General features: G+C 35.5%; 1 protein-coding gene across 3 annotated transcripts in view; it reads right to left on the bottom strand.

Annotated features, from left to right (window-relative positions):
- Positions 1–1,139: 1,139 nt before the first annotated feature.
- alpha-Cat (catenin alpha) overlaps positions 1,140–22,615 on the bottom strand; it is a 204,695-nt gene continuing 183,219 nt past the window's right edge. For all 3 annotated transcript variants that reach the window (XM_068228829.1, XM_067152964.2, XM_068228830.1), the window contains exon 17: positions 1,140–16,474. In XM_068228829.1, the coding sequence (XP_068084930.1) occupies positions 16,310–16,474 (165 nt within the window). In that variant the 3' untranslated portion in view covers positions 1,140–16,309. The remainder of the gene's footprint in view (positions 16,475–22,615) is intronic.

Here is a 22,615-nt window from a genome sequence, read left to right as displayed (position 1 = left end):
ATTTGGATTACCTTTGTATGTTCACTCCGATCGAGGCTCAGCATTCATGTCCCAAGAATTGAAGACATTCTTCACGGCTGTTGGTGTGGCGACAAGCAGGACGACTCCATACAATCCAAAAGGCAATGGCCAAGCAGACAAATATGTTGGAGTTGTGTGGAAAACTATAGAAATCTCTTTGAAATCAAGGGGAATGGATATCGAACAGTGGGAAGAAGTTGTACATGATGCCCTCCATGCCGTCAGATCACTGCCATGTACTACTACCAATGAAACTCCCCACGAGCGGATGTTTAAGCACCAGAGAAAATCCAGTTATGGACACTCAATCCCCTCATGGCTTCGGACTCCAGGTCCAATACTCCTAAGGAAGCCTGTCAAGCAATCTAAGTACGGGCCACTCGTGGAAGAATTTACTCTTCTTGAAGCAAATCCCGAGTATGCTCATATACAACACCAAGATGGAAGGGAAACTACTGTTTCAACTAGAGACCTGGCACCATTGCCTTCTTCAATAGGCATTTCTGAAGAAAGTGGGGAAGAAGATGCTGGAGGAGTAATAGATGGACAACATTCCCACGGAAGCCCAGAACATTGCCACACCCCTGTCTCATCACCCGGATCTTCAGATTCAGCTCCATGCGAGACGGAATCTTCTCAATCATCAAGGTCAGAAGAAAGGGGTCCAACCACCTCTCCCACTCCTGACCAGCTACTGAGACGGAACCCAAGAATCCGTCGCTATCCTGCCCACCTTAATGACTATTATCTAGGTGGGGGTGAATGATATAATTTATTTGTGTGATCTCTTTGACATGTCTTCATTCAGTTTTAAAGTTGCCTTATTTGTATATTTTCTCTGACACTTTCTAGTGAGATGTTACTGTTGCAATTGAATTTGTTTATGCACCAGTTGGTTGTCTTGAGTTTAATAAAACCTTATAAAAGGTGATTACATGTTCATTCACTTCTTTAAACTCCTTTTTATTCTCTTCTGGCTCATCACTGTAGTTGATTAAAGGAATGATTACAAAGCAGTCTACTTATTTGAAGTCCAAATGCTTGAGAGATATTACTGAAATAAGCACTTTGTTGTAGGCTATTATGGTTATAAACAGGAATAAAAATGAAACACTTCATTGGTATTAAGTATAATTTACTTGATATAAAATGATTTAATACTTCTAATCTACAATCAAATACATTCATTCTCTGGCCAACAGATTTCATGACAACCCATTTAGTAACAATGGATGATATGTTTGGCTGCCATTCTCATTAAAAAATTAACTATTATAACAATGCACAAAATATAAAAGAAATTATTTACTGTATTTATATATATTTATAATGGAAGAAATATGTTACAAACTATGGACACAAATTAAAAAAATAACAGCACTATAGTTAACATGTGGACAATAGCAGAGAATGTAATATTCCCGCAGCACTTTTAAGACACATTTTTCTTCTTAAGATTCCACAGTGAACTAAATGATATTGCAAAGCTGCCAATCGAGCAAAAAATATGTGCTTCTTACTTTACTAATGACAATGATGATTAGTAAGAAGAGCACTACTTGCAAGGTTAGTGAAAGACCCTAGCAAGCCATCCCTGTATAAAAGCGACCATCAAAAAAGGTTGGAGCTATGGAACCATTCACAATGGAAATGTACCATCATGCATAAAAAGATGCTATAACAAATCTGTAGAATAAAATCACTATTGAGATAACTGAAATTTGTTAATCATAATTTACTTATATCAACAAAACATAGTGATTTTCACAAGAAAAGTTTTGTATTTATAGCATCCTCATAAGCATTTTAGAAAACTGTACTAAATGATAAAATAATAATATTGGTAATGATAATAATTGTATGGTTCAGCTACTGTGCACAGGTATATTAATCTGACACCAACTGTATATCTGCTCACAAATTTTGAAGTCCCTTTCTTCTCTAAGCTTTTAATGAATTTTGTTGGGTAAACACCAAATGTGTCACCACATATCTTTTTACATGCTGACACCGTACGACATGGAGTGCCACATGTATGTTTTTCTGCCCTTCAAAATTCTGACTACCTCTGCTGGGTTTGAACTTGCGATCCGGATGCTAACACTCTGCCACTAATCCACAGAGGCAGTTAAGAGATTAAACATATCTTAAATTCTGTACGACACCCCTCCAGTAATCCAGCTGGCTAAATTTTGTCGCATATTTTGTGGAGAAACACACTGGATGTGGATAGACGTCCTGCCTATTATGATGGAATGCTTAAACGACACCATTCATAAGGCCACATCTCAAATTCCTTCTGTCCTTCATTTCGACAGATATCCTATAAGACCATGGGACAATATCAATCAATGTCTAGCTACACTTAAACCCACCTTGAATGAGAATATTGAGAAAGCTGCTAAGTCACTACAGGAGCACGCTGAGCGACGACAGAAAAGAGTCAAGGACAAGAAATTTCATCGACCATTATGATGGAATGAATACGTCTTAGTGAAAAAACCAGCAGTATCGGAACCTACCAGCAAGTTCTACGCAAAATTTATACCACTTTTCGTTGGGCCTTATAAAATTATCAAACTCTTTGGGAACAACACATATAAAACCAACACTTATGAAGGCACCCATAACGCCGCTAATTTGAGGAGTTATTATTTTCCAAGACAGGCTACAGTGGTTCAAATTAACGTCATTACAGAAGATGCATCGAAGGAAGAAAATGAGGATCCAACCCACCATCAGGTAGCAACGCAGGTGAATATGCCGGAAGAAATATGCATGGAATGTCAAGATCTACAGGCCACTTTACTGGGACAACTTCGTTTATTAGGTGCTGCTCTTGAGGCTGACAATAGTAGGCTACGTGCAGAGCAAGCTCGTCGGATGCAAATAGAAGAATAGTGTGACTCCACATCTGTGAAATACAAATTTTCAGGGAACATTCTTCTGTTGTATTTCTGTGTCCTTATGATTTAATTTACCAACTAAATCATTTCCAACCAAGGGATAATGTCCCCTTCAAATTTGGCCTACAATGAACGGTATATTGTGTGTGAAAATAAGAGGCTATCATTCCTTTATTATGGGTGATATATTTCAAGTTCAGTCTTACAAAGTCGTGTTCACATGCATAAAACCCAGTTTTTACCAGCCGGGGGAGAAGTATTGATTTTTCAATCGACCAGTCAGCTGTACCATGTGACCTAATTGCAAATTTTCAAGGCCAAGGAAATGTGCAGTGCGTGTGGAATATTCTGGACAATGTAATATCTACAATTGTAACAAGCTATCAGGTGTAAGAACGACGTCCAATTACGAGACGATATTGTGACACACCCACCTGGTAAAGGCTTATATACTCGTGTTTTACGAAGAAACACTCTCTTATACTCTGATATTTGGACGCTGTAATATGCTGATACTTTGATTCTACGATATTCTTACTCTGATACCCTCCGACATTATAGTATTCGACGAGAAAAACAGATTTTCGAGGGCAAAGTTACATACTGTTCTTCAATAAATTCAATGTGGTTGTGTGTGGAACACAGACTAAAATTTTGTGTTAGTTTCAGCTTTCACCTCACCAAGAGAGAAGAGGACCGCAACGTGTTCACTGAATTTTGCCAGGATGTTTCAACTACCATCTGAAGGAGAAACCTATAAGATTTCAAATCTGGACTTGGCTGTCATCATGATGAATTAAGATGTAGGCAACATCTAACATGGCGAGATAGCGATTAGAGCAGATTACCAGCAACATGTGAACGAGCAGTTCCAGAACATCGATGGAGATCCACATCTATCAGACATTTAAGTACCAATTTATAATGTTTTTCCTGTTCACCATTGTAGAAATAATACTCACTTATTCATTAGTGATAGCATTTCTATTAGATTTGTAAATTAGGATGATATTTTCATTCTCCTTTCACATGGGTAATGGTAGTTTTGTTATGTTGAGAGTGTATGAGTTACTGGGTTCTATTCGAGTAGTTAGACTGTGTGTATCTTCTAATATGACTAAATGTCTCAACCAACAGCTTAGTGTACTATTTAAAAATCACTGTCCTCACCGATAAATGATAATTATTTTTGAGAGGATTTTCAAATGTTGAAGTCGTGTGGGACAGGTTTAAGGCATATTTAATGTGCTGAATTTCAGTGTAAATTTCATCTCACGTATTTCGTTGGATTTCACGCGTGTTAGTATCATCTGATCAATTGTTGAACTCAGATTTATGTGGAAATTAGATCCAGCACTACTACTACTACTACTACTAATTATAGTTCGGGTTAAACTGAAGATTAAGGTCACAAGTTTAAATGTTACTTGTTTTTATTAGGAAATGTTGATATGTGCTCAATTAAGTAGAATATGAGCCTGGAATACAGTGGAATCCTGAAGGATCAGTTATTGAATTTATTTGGGAAGTATGTGTTTGGAGCACGTGTTAAATGATGTGTGTAAGATTTAAAGTAATAATAATATCTATCGTGACTCATGAACCACGAGTTTGAGGTGTTTATGTTTGACCTGTATTATGTGCATGTTTGTATTGACACTTCTTCTATATATTAAACCGCTAATTTCTTTGTGACCAACGTTGTGAGAACTTTATTATCTTTCAATAAGTGATCCCCCACATTTTATCACATTTCTGTGAGGGTCGTGAGTAGATATTTGAGCGATAGCGTCATCTTAAGATTCCATGAGCAGATGATAAGAATCAAAATTTAATATTCAAATTCTAGAATCTGCTTGTAATATATGTAAATAATATTCGTGTGTCATTTGTGTGAATGCGGAGTGAGCATTGAAGTGATTTTCATTGTTCTGTGGTTTATTGAAATGTGGTTCTGACCTGGCCACATATTCACCATGTTAGGCCCAGGTTATTGTCAGCATTGTTTATGATGATTTAATTTATTTGGATTTAAACCTTTAATGGATTTTATTTATAATTTACGTTGAGGCAACATTAAGGTACCTGACACAAATATTTCATAGTATAGTATTTCATTAGTGAGGGCAAAGTTTCCCATATTTGTAAAGATTGTAAACATCATTTTTTAAGGCGTCAGATAATAAGAATTAACTAATATCATGTGTTGTTTAGTGAAATATTGAGGGAGTTTCATGGAAATAATAATTATGAGAATGTAACTTAATGATAATATAGCCATGCTTTAATTAAAATTTTTGTAATAAATATTTTCGAAGCACAGTTCAATGGAACTCATACTAGATAGAGGAAGTAGTGTAAATGAAACTTATCCATGAGTAGGACGACTTTGTTAAAATATTTCTGACAGATTTTGTGAAGTCAATGATGCCATAATTAATTTATTTAGAGAATGTAAAGTTTTTTTGTGAAAGTGTAGATGCTATCATGAAAGCACATGATAGTCTAGCATAGCCATGAAAGCTCATTGATATTTAATTTTCTTAAAACTTGTAAATAATTTCACCATTATTAAGAGGAGATTCTCTCAACCTAATTTATTTCCTTTATTCAAGCCAGATGTAGGCTAATAACAATTTGTTATACTTTCCAGTTAAAAATTCAGCTTCGAAAGGGTTGGAGAACAATGGTGTTATATCTCAGGCAACTCGCAGAGAAGAATTTTGAGTAAAAAGCCATCAATTTGATTGTAAAATTTTGTTATTTGTTATTGAGTGCTAGTTTATAAATAAATGTCAAAACTGTTGGTGTAATTGCTGTTTTTATGATTGTCATCAGTCCTTGTATCTTTCCTGCCTTTTAAAAGCAAGAAAAGCCTGCCAGCGAACTGTCTACGCCTGGGACTTTTGCTCTCCAGCTGAGCCTACTGGGAATAAAAGGGGCAGTATGCATGTATGTATGAAAACTAGAACAAAGTCAGGGAATAAGGCATTATCGTCTAGCCTAGAAATAATTTTATTCACACTGAGTGAAATGGTAGCTTAGGGAACGTCTAAAATTTAAGTCTCAAATACTACACAATAAAAGTTATACAGAATACAATTTCCGATCATTAATGTCTTGTACAGTTTTACCATACTGGTTATGATGACAGAGATATTAATGAATTTATACTTTTTTTGCTTAATTCATGTCAATGCCGAGCGATGAGAAAATGGAGGAACAAAATTGAATGAAAATCGGTATGTGAAGTCAAGGAATAAGGCATTATAGTCTAGTCTATAAATAATTTTATTCACGCAAGCCCTAAAGGGTAATTCTCAAATATGTGTGTTATCAGTTGTCCTACCGATAAATACTGCATAACAAATAAGTTACGTCCTGTACAGTTTACCATACAGACTATAACAGAATTCATGAATTCAGACTTTTGTTCCTTAGTCCATATCAATGCCGAGCATCACTAACATGAGAATATCGTTTAATCGCGGTGATGGTAGTTTTGTCACGATTGTCTTAACATGAATAACTGCGTGGTCATCAGCTCATACTGACAAGGAACACTGTGAAGATGATTATCAAAAAAATAAAAAATAAAGGAACAATCACTTGAAGAATAAGATAAGATTTAGTCATGAAAGGAGGAAGATGATGCTCTCATATAACAGAGTCAGAAGAAAACTAAATGCGAAGGCCTATAATATTGAAAGCCCCAACTGATCCATCAACAACAACATTTATTGACTACTGTTTGTTGCGACTTGCTTTGTCACTTCTGCTGCCACTCATCTCCGATAGATGGGATTACTGGCGTGTCCCGAGTAGAATAGCCTTCCTGAATACTGGCGGGAAGTAGCTGGGGAGTTAGATAACTCTTTTTTATCATGCCATTCCTATATGTTCTGATAACTACTGGTACGTGACACACTGGCTCATCATAGTATTCCAGCTATTCGATCCCTGCTCTGAGGTGCTGATATGAATGAGGAATGTGTACACTTAATGGAAAATGGCAGAGCAGTGTTCACCACTGCCTGTGGCTGGGTTGTTCCAGCTTTGGAAATTGGCACTGTTAGAATGCCAGCGTAGTACTTTTTGTGAAAAGTGAGAAACTGGGCCATCTTTTATCTGATCAAGCATGTAATATGATGTTGCTTTTAATCATGACATTCCAGTCTGTTAATATTGCATTCTGACAAGAATACTGATGCCATTGTAATGACCTAGGTTGAGTTCAGTTTAATATTTGTCGAATAGGATCTTAGTTATAAGTTGCCCAAAATATTTCACCAGGAGGGGATGTTTCAAAAGGGGCCTGAAGTATAAAATTTGATGTATCTCTCTTACGGTTGATTTACAGAAAAATAGTTCATGGCAAATTTTTGTTCTATACTGGTACCTTTTCTGATATAATGAAAAATAAGGGAAATATCAGTGGCAGTCATGGGAAAGTTTTCAGTCCAAGAGCTGATAACTAGCTCTACAGATTGTAAAGAGAGTTGCTATGGAGATCATTCCGGCAATGTTTTAAAAGCTTTGTACACCTGTCAGTATTTTGTTAATATTATGGCTTTCTTTTATACCAGTAAGAGATCAAATCAAAATGAGCAATAATGCCAACAAAAATAAAATAAAAATAAATAATAGAAACTGTAAAGGGCCACAGAGAGCAAAGAAGCAAGTACATTATGACAAGCTGCTGACAGGGAACGCATGCCTACATGTGTGCCTCATAATCTGGGGAACAATATGAGGGGTGGTCAAGAAATTCATCATACACATGCTAATTGATTGTCCCGTCAACGACGGGTACTACAGCTAGTAAGAATATATGAGAGAACTGTAGACAGACTGGTGATGAATAACTGTTGCATACCTGCCAACTTTCAAAAAGAGAAATGCGGAAGATCCTACAGCGGAAAATTTTGAACAACACTCACATGCGTCGCAAAGTCTAAGACATAATGAAAAAGGATGGCAAGGGGGTAGATTATAAACAATACTAATACAAGTCAAATATATGTTATGACCATCCCTCAAATGAAATACACAAACTTACATCTTGACGAGTGCTCATCTGTTTCCCCTGAACACTGGGAACACTTTCCGTGATCGTATAAAACAATGAAATTAGGCAGAATATGCCTCCCTAAAAGACTGATAACACCGTTTCTTAGTTGAATTCATTACGAACACCACTAAAAATACTAAATCGCCAATAAATTCGTCACACAATTCCACACGTTTCATAACTACCGCTAATGTTACTCACACCCACACACAAACAAAGCCTTTCACAGCTGCTACGAAGCACGACGCAGTTACTAAAGTAGTTATATATAAATTCACAGCCTGTTACTTTTCACAGATTTCTATTCTTCAAAATCACAGCCTGCTACTTGTTTGGGAACAGCTCAGTGAATGAAGTAGCAGTTGAGCTCGAACAGGTGACAAAAGCACAGTGATAATCGTAATGTGATTAATGATACATTTACTGGTCGAATTTCAAACACTGCATCTCTTATTACTAGCTACTATTGAAAGTCAAACAAATCCAATTTGACCACAGAAAGCGAAACCAAGCGCGGATATTCAAAATCCGTACAATAACGTTGTTCATCCGTACAACCGTAAAACACACTCAAAATCTGTACATTTTACGGAAAAACCGGAATACTTGGCAGGTATGCTGTTGTACCATTAATGTCACATTGATATAAAATATATCTACTCAAAAATAAGATCCCATCATTTCCACTTACATGAAAATGATACTGTACTAAGTGTGCCACAGAACTTATTTCCATTGAATCTTGCAAATGAGTAATGTTAATAGAAGATATGGAAGTATTAATATTATAAATCAATACATTTGGCCAAAAGCAAAGACACTTGTCCCACTTGTCTTACCCATTAGTACCAGCAACAATTTTTAACAAGATTTCCATACTTCGATGACAACAGTTCAAGATATTAACAGTTACACTTACAACAAGAAAACAAGTTCTTCATCAATAAATCCCGTAATGGATGATTTAACAAATAATGTTAAGTATACAAATATTTGAGTATACTGCAAACTGTGCTAATTAGTTTCTATATTTTGCTCTCATTAGATTCCTGCCCGAGTTGTTGATCTTTATTCCAAACGTTGTAAGAAACAAAATTGTATATCCAAGGTTTTATATGATGGTGCAACTTTCATAGCTAAATCAGTGTTGCAGTTATCAAATACTATTTCATTTTATTCCTACTCATGCCAAACTTTTATAATCTATGAGATTTAGGTTTTCCACTGTGAATGGTTCTCAACTAATATTTCGTATTCCATACTTATGTTTGTTCTTGATTTAATTTCTTTACTGCCATATGATGGAACATGGACTGCAATTTTGGCGATGACATGACATACTCCTGTCCTGTGCAACTGGTAAAAGAAGGGTTGCAATTATGCTTTAAATGATATTAGATTATTTTTTCTTTTCATAATGCAGAGAAGTCAATCGAAAACTTAGCATTTCAATGTACATTTATAGCTGCACAACATAACATGCCTATAAAATATAAAATAAATACCATTTTAGTTTAAAGTTTTCATAGAAGTGTAACTTCATGACTGATTAAAATATATATACCACAATATACCTGTAAGAGTACTGTACTAAACAAATAGACCTCCAACCAGATAAAGATAAATACTATTCTGACCCTTGGAATATCAAATTACCCTTATGTCTAAGGATAGGATTGCAATAATAGTTCATGCTGAAGTAATCAGTCATAATAGTTGTGTGTGTGTTTTTTTTGTACTGAGTTTGATATATTTACAATCGTTACGACTGGTATTGGTGATTTATAAATACATGTGATACCATTTTCATCGAAATTCAACACTGACTTATCCTTCAAATTTTATTCTGTAGTCACTAGTCTGCATTTACAGTACCTTATACAGGCTATGTCAGTCTGTGGTTTGTCATCCATGTAATCAATGAATTACCTAGAGCTTTTACTACTCAGTGACAGATTGCTAGGATCAATACTAAAACAATGGAATACCACATTTCATTCTTCCATCCATACACACACACATATATCTTCTCTCTTTCTTTTTAAAAACTTGTGGACTTTTAACTTTACATGGAAACTCATCCTCAGTAGACTCATTAGCTAATAAATACCTTACTTAATCTTGACTAGTCTAATAGCAAACCATCTAAGTACTGGTCCACACTGAATACTATGACACACTCTTCTAGTCTATGGAACGTATAGAATTGAGTTTTAGAGAATGGGAAAAATATTTATGGTATAATACTGCTGTACAGAACATGTTTCTCTTCATGTACACATTTATATAAATAACTTTTCCCTCACTGAAATGAAACTTAATGTGGAAGTTTTGCAATAAAATAAAACTTGGACCCAATAATGATGTACTTTAATAGTATGAGAATTTAATATGTACTGATAAGATGAGACAGCACAATTATTTTATATTTTAGTTCATGCCAGATATTTACAGTATATGGTTTGAATTCTATACAGATGTTATTCTGAGAGATACAATTTAGTTACAAAAGAATGAAATTTAGCTATGTCTGACTCTCAAACACCAAATCTTTAGTTATAACAAAGCTTTACTTATAACAGAAATAAATTTAATTTTATACCATCTAACGGTGATAATATTCTCCATTTATAATAATAATGTTGCTCTGCTCCATGCAGAACTTTTCTTGTTAAGTGGCTCAGCAATTCCACCTAGTTGTGTAACTAATACACTTTTGTCTTACTGAAATATTTGAATTGCCTGCTCAAAACATCAATGTTCGTTTCCATTGTAACATGCTTAAGTGGTGAGATTAGCCTTGATGCTACGTGTGGACTCACACAAAGTGCTGATGAACTGCTTCATTACTGGTGAATGATCCTTTCTTTTCCACATGCAGCTTAAATATTAACTCTTGTGACAGGAATGTGATAATTCTCTTACTTGAAAAGATTGAGAAGAAATGTCTGTTTCATGTAAATAGGGTACAGAATTGGTAACTTTCTGCTGCTTCTGCTCCTCTGAGATTTTTTGGGGAAACTGTTTCTCCGCAACTGTGCTGCCAGAGTTGTTCATGAACTCCCTAACCTGTGGAAATCTGTATAGTAGGCCCCATTTGTATTGACATTAGATGCTCTTTTCAGCATGTTCACTAGTACGTAGTAATGTATTAATTCTTTATGAAATGATTCTGGTTAGTCCTTCCTCATATTGGGCTGACTTGATTTATGATAGTTGTGGATAGTTGTTCATTTTGATGTTCTATTTATAAGCACATCAGGATGGAGAGCTGCTATAGAAATCAGAGCAAACAAGATCAGAACTGTTGGAAGAATGAGACCTATCTCAGTTTCAGCTGTTTGTTCCTTTCCATTACTTTCAGAATCATGTGAACCTTCTACAATGAGTGTAGTTAATCAAAGGAAAATTTGATATAACCTTAACACACAATTTCTCCATCTCCTACTTTCCAAGCACCCTACAAACACATGCACATTCTCAGACTCTCGTGAACATCTTTGACCCTAACATGAGTGCAAAGACAGAACAAATTTTAACTCTGACAGAAGTGGTTATCACAAACAATAAACTAATTTTGTTCCACAACTACCAGAATGACACATGAAAGCAATGCATACATGGACAAATAATTATGAACTGGCTTGGGTCATCTCAATGTAGAGGACTACAGACATTGCTTTCAGAAAGAAAAGTGGTTTGCAAGAAGTCACATTAGGAAAATAAATAGGGCATTGATCGGGGTACAGTTATTCATTCATGCTTTCATGGAATCTTCAATCCTGAAAGTACTGAGAGTATAAGAACAATTTAATTATGAATATGGACTAAGATTTCAGAATATCACTTTATAAGCTTTGAAGTTATAAAAACAATTAGGCCTACAAATTGTACAAAATGAGCATTTAAATGACAAATTAATTCTTTAAGGCATACCATGGAGATCTCATATTATCTATTAAGTACTATTGGTCCATTTAGCACTACATTCTTTACAGTGTATATAATCAGAAAAAAAGGCCAGTGGGGAAAAAATCAAAGGCACTTTTAAATTAGGCCATATATAATCAGAAAGCTATTGACCATGTGTACCAATTTAATTGAACTATGTTTTTAATAATACTTTCAAATTCTGTCAAAGACTGATGCAGTTAGTTAACAAACTGTTCAATAAAGTTTCAACTTCAGATTTGTCCTGTTTTCCCAAGTACCCTGACTGTTAGTTTTATAATATTGGTAGTAACATAAGTTTGATCATTCTACTACATCTTCAGTGTTTGATCATTTACCCCATTCTCGGTGTGTCTGTGTTCAAATGTTCTGGTTAATGTAATCCAGAAGCTGAATGTTCTACAAAAGTCATCAATTAGGTTAAGCCATTCAACCATAAGGGCATTTATCACAAGATAAGACTCACTGACTTAACAAGACAAGACCAGTCTGAACCATCAACAGAAACATGCAGTCACACATTGCAAGAATTCACACTCTTCACACATAAAGGCAGTTTAAGCAAAATATTGTGGAATGAAATACAAGAAGGGAAATTATTTTCAAGAACCAAAGTCAACAGTTCATCCCTATGAGTAGCAGAAGAAAGACTCATGCCCTAAAAATTACAATACTAGAGATAATTACATCTCTTGACATCAAGAATTATTAAGTGTGATTTTTAAACATAAGTCTTCTACCGTCTTCCTGATTCCCAAATTTTTCAATCCCAACACTGTTATTTCTTGGGTGGAAGGGGAGTCATTTCTGCTTCCGTAACGGTGTCTGTGCTTGTAATCTTCAAGCTCAGATTCATTTCATAAGCCTCATAAGTAGGGATCGTTATCGTATACTTATTGAAAATAAATAAATATGCAGCACTTTAGATTTGAATAGATTAACAAAATTTCTTTGCTTTTCTTCTTTAATAAATACTACCAAAGTGTAAAAAACATACATAAACTTAAAACTGTGACTTTAAACAATGCTACTATATGATATGTGCATCTCAGATGAACATATTTTTTTGTAATTAAAGAACGATTACATAATACAAAGTTATGGAATTCCATAAAGTTGTAACTGAAAATGATTTTAACAATCAGCATAGCTTTCAAGTGTCTACAGATAAGCTATTCTTTTTGTTTGTCCATAAGAAGTTCATCTGAGAAAACAGACTTCCAAAACTAGAATTTGTGCAATGAATGCTGCAGAAGAACTTGGCAACCTTTCTTAAATTTAAAGTTCTTCTTCTGCCATTTGTAACTCTAACTATAGTCAAGTTATCCTTTTAAAAAAATTTCAAAAAAGGGACTTCATGGTATGTGACTAAGTTCAAAAATCTCCAACACAGCTGAACAATTCAAACCAAACTTCTGTTTTATATTTTCTTTCTTCATAATTGTAATTTTCAAGATTATTATCACCTCGTCAAATAGTAGATTTCATTTCACAGCAGAGCAGTGTTGTATCTGGTAAGCAAACTTAGTTATTATCACATCCACAAGGTGTTAATTCCATTCTTCTTGCAAAATGATGAAATGGGTAAAACTCTCTAACAGTGAGTGCCAGTGAAGTAACATGGGGGCATGCGCTGCATACTCCAAGGAATTATAAGCTGGTGCAGTGCTGAAAATGTAGTAACACACACTCACATACGTAAACAAGTCTAATCCTTTATACCTCGTTTCGCTCAGCACATATTCCGTAAACAGACCAATGGTCTGTCACACAGAAGACCTAACCAAAGCAGACCAATGGACTTGTCACTCAACCTAATTCAGAATTTTTTTAAAAAATACATACACTCTCCTAAATAAGCTATAAAGAGAACAATAAAATCTATCAAAAATTACTTCACTGTTCAGGATAAAAATGACCTGCGCCTTAAAGAACTGATGAACCCTCTCAGCCAAGGGATAGAACTTTTGAAAAGGAATTTCAGCAAAGTAAATCAGGATAGTGGTTTCAACCATGCTTGCCACAAGATCTGTCACTATGAATGGGCTCATGTGTGCAGCGTAAAATTTCAATAAATATTCCTTATTGCTTAAATAATTATGGCAAAAGTCTTTTCCTTTAACAGAACAATCTCCCCACAAATTTTCTGCCATATGGTCAATAAAACAAATACTGATGATGATGATGCTTGTTGTTTAAAGGTGCCTAACATCGAAGGTCATCGGCCCCAAAAACAAATACTTCATCTCAACAAGATGCATTGTTAATTAAACAAAAGAATGAAATTGGTAACATCTAACCTTTTCTACACGTTGAGCACACTATAATAATGTGTATTTATCGTTCATCCAGTGCGCTGATATTTTCACCGGCACCCACCATCATGAATTTTGCCACCAAATGACAAGAAATGTTTATGAACGAGACAGATTTCTGGAATATTTCATATGTTAATTGTAAAATATGTTAATGTTCAATACAAATTTACAAAATGCAGCACAATTCTGTGTCCCAAGAAAATGTATTGGGATGCACCTATATAATAATGGACAATCCCATACAATAGTAAAATACAGGATGTATAAGAACCCTACTCATAAATTGCTGTAAACAAAGAAACACAAAACTTCACTATACTTAAAGATCTTCTTCCACCATTTGCATCCTACATTTTTCCTACATTAACCAAAACTCTAATTATAGTAAAGTAATCCTTACGTTCATGATATCTAACTCTAAGCTCAAAAATCTCTGCTTTTTCACAAGGTTGAAGAAGACAATAACTACCGGTACCACTTTTACAACTGTATTAGTATACAACTAAACTTAGGATATTCCTTTGAGAGAAAAAAATTTTAAAAAAATAAAAAATATATATATTGATGCCAAATAAAAAATTCAACCTCAAGTACTTTCTGCAAGATCAAACCACAAATGAATATTTATTCATCACTAGCTTTGCTATTGAAGTCGGTGGCTTGTGAAAATGGGAGACAAAAAAAGTGGGATTTTGGGATTTGAGCCCACTGTCCCCCAAATGCAGGCTGACAGCTATGTGACTCAAACCATGCAGCCACTCGTCGCTCGCTGGTGGTGGTGGCTACAGTGATTTTTGTTTTAAGAGGAAGTACAACTAGGCAATCACTCTCTAAACAACATTCTGCTTCATGTAGTATTTAATTTTATTTCCCAAACATAATCATCTTGAATAGTTTCCAGCCTTTGGCCGAGTTTGTTGTCCATTCTCGAGCGAAGTTTTATGACAGCAGGTTGTTGCTGATGCTAACCCATTTACCTAACATGCCCAACGATAGTCATTTATGCAGCATCCAAATTACAAGCAGACAGAATTTTGTAAGCTCTTCAGTATATCCAATGTTTAAATTTTGTGAATACAATGAACACATCTTCATATTAATTTTTGTCTTTAGTTTTGCTCGCTTTACAATGGCAGTAAGCAATGTTGCGTGTTCTAATTACACCTAAGCACCACTGTGATGTTACACATACATCTGAGAAACAGAGACTTATAATTGTGGTGTGTAATGCATTTTTCTACCATGTTTCAAAACACTGACAATTTAATTGCCAGATTATCCTTGTACAGTGTGGAATTTATGAAACATCACAACATATAACATTTAAGATACATAAACACACTATTCTGCACCTTCATGCTTATTGTATTCTTGGGCAAGAGACAATCATTCTGTAAAACACACATCTTGATTTTGAGACATATTATTAAGGAAGGGACAAGGAGAAGCTGTACATGTGTAAATACTTTGTAGTCTTCATATAATGTCGGCATTTAAAACTGTAAACATGTTTAAATGACTTGTCTGCAGTTAGACATACATAAGAAAATCCTTGATCAGCTAAAAAAATAAAAATTGCCTAAGGTATTAAATATAGACTTGACACAAACCAATATTTGTGAATAGTTACATAACTCAATGCTTAAAGTTGAAACCTCAGAACTGAATAAGACGCACTCTGGCATAACACAAAAATGAAATAATTCCTACCAAGCTAAAGGTTTAAATTAGAACTTTAACTGGCATGAACCTTAATAACTGTATTGTCTCAGTATATCACGACTGAAAAATTCCACTAGAACTCAAACTTCAAATTACTTCGGTCGTATTTACAAAGCCAGGAAAATGCTGGCCTATAATAGCAGCACAAGGGAAAAAGGAATGGAAGCTCACTGCAGCCGATTTACTTACAAAACAGTCAGTCTTACCTACACTGGGTCAGGTAAATCTTGCAAGATAACATTTACAGTCAATGAGACAGAAGTTAAAAATAGTGAATTTCATATTTTCTGGATGGGTTAGGCCGGGTTCAAATTACCCCTTCATATCGATTCTGTAGGGCTTTGGAATTCACTTAGTGCCTTGATAGGATTTTGGACTTTCTTCTGAGATCCCTTGCGTACTTTAGCTCGGACTTCTTCAGGCTTCTCAGGCCTCACCAAAGGCTTCTTCTCAGGAGCCTTCATCTTCCAAACCACAATAGGAGACTGTAGACAAACACAAAAAGAAAAGGTGATAGTCGAAGTCAGATAATCAAATACAGAAAACTCTGCAATACATAATATTGCAAGTATAGTAAATATATTAAAGATAAAACTACATAAACGTTATAATGAAAAACAGCAAGAAAGCTTGTGTTTATATTAGGTATGCACTGACCATTCATGGAGGAAAGTGAATTTGTAACATCAGATGCAACGGGAAACAAACATCGCTGACTAACCTCAAAGCGAGAGAGCAGTGACTATGGGGACAGGAGACTACAAGAGTCGAAACAACACGCTCATCCAAGAAGACAGTTGGATTACAACACACAAACTCTGTGACATAGTGGGCACTGGAAAACCAGCTGGGATCAACATCATTAAGGTACTTAAATTAGAAATTTAATTGACATGAACCTTAATAATTGTATTGTCTCAGTATAACATGCTCCCAGTGGGTGCTAAAAATGTTGACTGACAAGCATAAAGGCCTGGAAAGACATCTGTTCTGAACTTTCGAAGCGGTGGGGAAAATTTTCTGTCACATTTAGTGACTGCAGAGGCGAAGGAACCTGGAGATGAAGAGACACTCCATGATATGGCACCATAAGACTTCATCCCGCAAGACTGACTTCAAGAGCATTCCTTCTGCAAATAAATTACCAGCAATAGTGTTCTAGGAAAAAGATGGTAACTTGTGGATTTTATGAACTGAGGTGGTACAATTAACTCAGGGCATTATGTCAAGCACTGAGGAAGTTAAAATTGCACATTCGCAGTGTGTGACCCAAAAGAAACAATTGCAACCCTGGGATGGACTGTTCTCCCTCACCCTGCATGTAGCTCAGATCTGATACCTTCAGATTATCATCTTTGTAGCCCATTGCCTTTATACTGACGACAAAAAACTTAAAACTGTTCGTGCTAATCTCCAGAATTGAAGCAAGCAATTTTATGAGGTTGGGATACAGTGTCTTGCTCACTGGTGGTGCAAGTGCATAGAAAGTTATGGTCACTGTGTGGAAATTTGACAGAATGTTCATGAAAGATGCAAAATTATTTCAACTAAATGCCATAAATTTAGCTATTACAGTTCTTGGGGGAAAATATGATGCAATACTTTCGTACGACTCCTAATATTATCTCCTATCCTAAACTAACTTTCGCATACTGTGAACAGCAATGATGGCCTGTCTGTTTATATCTGCTTTGGAGAGAGAGAATCTAAGCTCACATGCTGGAAATAAGCAGCAATTAACCAATTAGTAGAAATCTGATCACATAAACTCCAGTACATCATAAAATTCATGAAACCCTGAGGGAAAGTGTAGCTATACCATACTGTTCTTCAATTCACTTGATACTTGTCTTTGTATATGCCCTACTGTCATAAAAGAACACCATTGAAAGGATATCACATTTCAAGTATCTAGGATGCTGGTCAACAGCAAAATGGGATCTGGAAGCAGAAATCAAAACCAGAATTGGCAACATAGGAATTATTATCTATTTGCTACTTATTTAATGTTACACTAACACATCAAAGATGTTTGGTGATTGAACAATGGGAAAGGGCTAGGATTAGGAAAGGAGCGACCGTGGTCTTAATTAAGGTGTGAAAATGGAAACAATGGAAAACAATCTTCAGGACTACCAATAGTGGGAATTCAAACCCACTATCTTGAATGCAAGCTCACAGCTGTGCGACCCTAACTGCACGGCCAACTCGTTCAGTCATAGGAATTGTATTTCCACAATAAGAACAACTTGTGTGCAAACGTGACCTCCAAAATGAAACTCGTTGGCATATTGTGAAGTATTGTGTGTTATCAGGGTTGCTTCACAGTGTTGATGGATGGCCATTAAAGGATGAACTGATTGCAAATCCCTTGAAATGTGGAAGTATTGCAGACTGTTCATAAAATCCCATGGGAAGACCACGTCACCAACAAGGAGATACTGTTGTGCTGGGAAATCATGAAGTCTTAACCCTTGCAAAATGCAGGAAAGCAGCACATCTTACGAAATGACAAACATAGCCTGATACAACTGATCAAAAATGGTAAGATAGAAGGGAAATGTGGATATGAGCAGAGAGGATTATCCTGGGCATGGAACCTTCAATAGTGTTAAAGTCCATGATATGAACACAATACAAGAAAAATACTGCTTGATGGTATCAACCTTTTGTAAGGAGATAGTACCATCATCATCATCATCACCATCATAATAATAATAATAATAATAATAATAATAATAATAATAATAATAATAATAATAATAATAATAATAAGAAGAAGAAGAAGAAGAAGAAGAAGAAGAAGAAGAAGCAGCCTGCAACATAAGAGAATCAATTGCAACACTGGGATGGACTGTTCTCCCTCACCATGTATGTAGCATGTAGCAAAGAAGAGGAAGCTGTACAACACAAAGTGGGGCGAGGTGCATAAAAACCACAATCAATTTCAGCCATAAATGAATAATAATAATAATAATAATAATAATAATAATAATAATAATAATAATAATAATAATAATAATAATAAGAAGAAGAAGAAGAAGAAGAAGAAGAAGAAGAAGAAGAAGAAGAAGAAGAAGACTGAAAATTAAAAGAGCGCAAAATTATCAGAAGTATGATGGGATCCAACTACAAGACTCGCAACTAGGGTTGCCACCTGTCCCGTGGTATCCTGTATTTGAGGTGAAAATTTTGCGTCCCGTATTATGAATTGTTGTCCCGTAAAAACGAGAGTTTGTCTTTTTTCCCCTCTAAATATTTAAAAATCTGTATTTGATTTGAGCGCCATTGAAGTTCAAAGTAGCCCTATGTTTTTTTTTTATCTTAGGAGCCTCAGAAGAAGTAAATCTCTTGATGTGTCGCCATTTGCTGGTAAAGTCGAGCATGCTGGGTTACTTACTTCGTCTTCTGCCGCGTACTTCCGTAGGTCTTCCATTCCAATTTCTAACGTGATTGTTCATGCTGTTTGAGACTAAAAGTATCTAAAGTGTGTTATCAATCCCTCTAATTAACTGAAATAATTGATATGGAGGAGAGTTTTGTCTTGTTGGAAACATTCCTCCCAGTGTTTTGGACAGTACAGAAGATGTGTCAAACAAGTGGTTGTTAGTGTTTACTAGTCATTAACAACAACAGAAATTAATAGAATTAGAAAAATTTGTGTCTTTTGTAACGAGTGTTCCTGGGTCAAATACATAAGTTGAACGCATGTTCTCCTTAATGTCATAACAGGTGTTCAGTAGATCTGATTAAAAGTGAACTACTAATTAACTGTATATATTAACATGTCTTGTACAGAGTTCTATGGCATGATGGAGTAAGACTGTGTAATTTTAAAGTCAGTTAAGTCAAATGTGCAGTACAGATGGAGAAAATAACATAGTTCTAATAATGTTTTTTCTGCATGTTTTGTCATACCTTATGCATTGTACTGTACGTACTGTTAAGAAGGTGTAAGTTAGTTTCTTTTATGAATTTCAATAATTATCTTATTTTGTTAATGACACTAATTATAATCTAATTGAAATTGGTACCTAACGATTGATTTTCAGGTATTTATGAACTGTCCCTTATTTTTGTGAAATATCCCATATTTTTAGGTAAATATCCCTTATTTCTTACATCAAAAAGTGGCAACCCTACTCGCAACCATTATAAAAAATCCAACAAAGAAGTATACAGTAAAATAGAGAAAATTACAGAAACAATCCGTAAAAGGCAGGCACGATATTACGGTCATCTAAAACGAATGGATGGAAACAGGCTGACTAAACAGATCTTTCACTTTTTTGACTCCAAACCCAAAACCGCAATGCCCTGGTTTATGAATAACAAAGACCACCTCCAAATGCTGCACATAAAATTTGAAGACACCTTCAATAGAGATCTCTTCTGCAAAAAGATACTGCCAAATGGGCTAAACCAAGACAAGCAACCGAAAAAAGAAAACATACCATCTGGACAGAGGAACGCAAGCTGGCCCACTCACAGAGAATGAGGGAATTCTGGACTCAAAAGAAAGCGAAGCAAACTGCCAAATGTAAAGTGGTCCTAGACAGGGGGGTGACACTTCATAGGGAGCGTCCGAAGCAGTTCTGAGATGGGCCAATCGATCTCCGCCAACTAATGTGTAACCCGTAGTGGGTGACATGGTACATGAGCTGCAAGAAAACGTTTAAGTTTTTATTCTGGATGAATCGAACTATTGGACGGTGATCTCAAGAGTGTTTTCTATACATCAAGAAATTGTAATTTTATTTTGTTTTCTCGGTGAAAATGTTTTGTGCATCTTGAGAAATTGTTTTTTATCTAGGTAAAGACTATCCGAAAATTATTTTGAAAGAAAATTATTTAGAAACAAACTCTTTGGACATTTGAAGGAAAAATGTGTTATTATGATTTGTGTATCCCAAGAAAGTTATGTTATTTTTTTTAAGGTCAATAGATTATTGGATAAGACTGTTAAAGAACTTTTTAAAAATGCCTCAAGATATTTAAGATATTTATTTGATTATTCAATTATTCCAGTGATAACTAGAGAACTTGAAGATTGTATAATTTGGTTTTGCTGATTTTATGTTTTAAAATGTTGGTCCAGTTTAAAAATGAACTCCCTATACTGACACGTGTAAGAAATTGATGGTTCAATTGTTGCGTCAGCAATTTCTTCATGGCTTGTCGTTTGCTTGATGCCCATATAAGGTTAGGGTTTTTGTAATTGGTTGTCATTAGAAGTTTTGTAATTGGTTTAACATGGAGGTGTTTTCCGATTGGCGGTTTGATATCGAACGATTTCCGGTATGATGTGAGGTACGCGTGTGCTACCGTTTTCTTGTCGTCTTTCGTCTTCGAAGATGATAATAATAATAATAATAATAATAATAATAAAAAACAATTTCTCAAGATGCACAAAACATTTTCACCGAGAAAACAAAATAAAATTACAATTTCTTGATGTATAGAAAACACTCTTGAGATCACCGTCCAATAGTTCGATTCATCCAGAATAAAAACTTAAACGTTTCCTTGCAGCTCATGTACCATGTCACCCACTACGGGTTAAATAATGAAAACTAAAATTCTCTTTTAGAGGGTTAGTTTAGAAGGCAGAGGTTGGCATTACACATTCAGTTGCGTGGTACAGCAAATTCAAAACACAACGCCATTATTGTTGAGCGCGAAGGGACCTTGGTCGTATGGTACGTAATAGTGCTTGTAAGACGAAAATTTGTTGAGATTCTTTCGCATCGAACAAGATTTTTGATCCAGTTTTTTGAGAGTATGGTGTGAAATTACAATTATGCGCGTTCTTAGTGTGAAGAAATAGTACAGTAGAACCTCGATAATTCAAAATCGGTTAATTCAAAATCCCGCCTAATTCGAAGCAGCTCTCGTTCCCGGAAACATGAGATATAGTTTTGCATGTTATTTCAATTGTTTAATTCGAAATACGGATAATTCGTAATTCGAAGTACAATGTCGGCCCCATTACCGAAATTCAGACTTTTAATTCGAAACTGCCTTTACATTTAAAAACAATAGTATGTTACAGAGTAATTTCAACTCGAAATTTATCCGCTCTGCGTCATAATAGATCGCGCGTTCCGGAACGTGGAGGGGTAGCTTTCCGCACTTTCACTCACTTCGGTGGGTCTACAGTGCGCTTCATGATTGCTAAGTTAAATGAAATCGGAATTCTTTTGAATTCAACCTTTTAAGGAATGCCGTAATATCACACAACAGGCAGTGTGCGGGAAAACAGAATCCGCGAACACTGGCGATGCCGACAGTTGACGAAAAAACGTGGCTCATATAATAAATTCGTAGGCACCGAACAATATTGTCATTGCCGGTGAAACTGCATTGCTTTATTTTTATGCGAGCCCAAACGGTCTTATGGTTCTAAAGGAGAAATTCCAGCCGGGAAATGTACAAGGGTGAGGGATGGGGGGTCATAGTAGTGCGTTGCAATGCACATGGAAGCGAAATACTTTATCCCCTCGTCATAGGAAAGTTTGATAAGCTACAATGTTTTAAGGGCGTGGGGCACTTTCCATGCCAGTACAAAGCATGTAAAAATGCAAACAGTACACAAATCCAAAAAATAATGCATTTGCGCAGGGGAA

Source organism: Anabrus simplex, chromosome 8, assembly GCF_040414725.1.
Source record: "Anabrus simplex isolate iqAnaSimp1 chromosome 8, ASM4041472v1, whole genome shotgun sequence".
NCBI lineage: Eukaryota > Metazoa > Arthropoda > Insecta > Orthoptera > Tettigoniidae > Anabrus > Anabrus simplex.
Note: the sequence above shows the minus strand (reverse complement) of the source record. Positions and strands in the feature narration are given on the sequence as shown.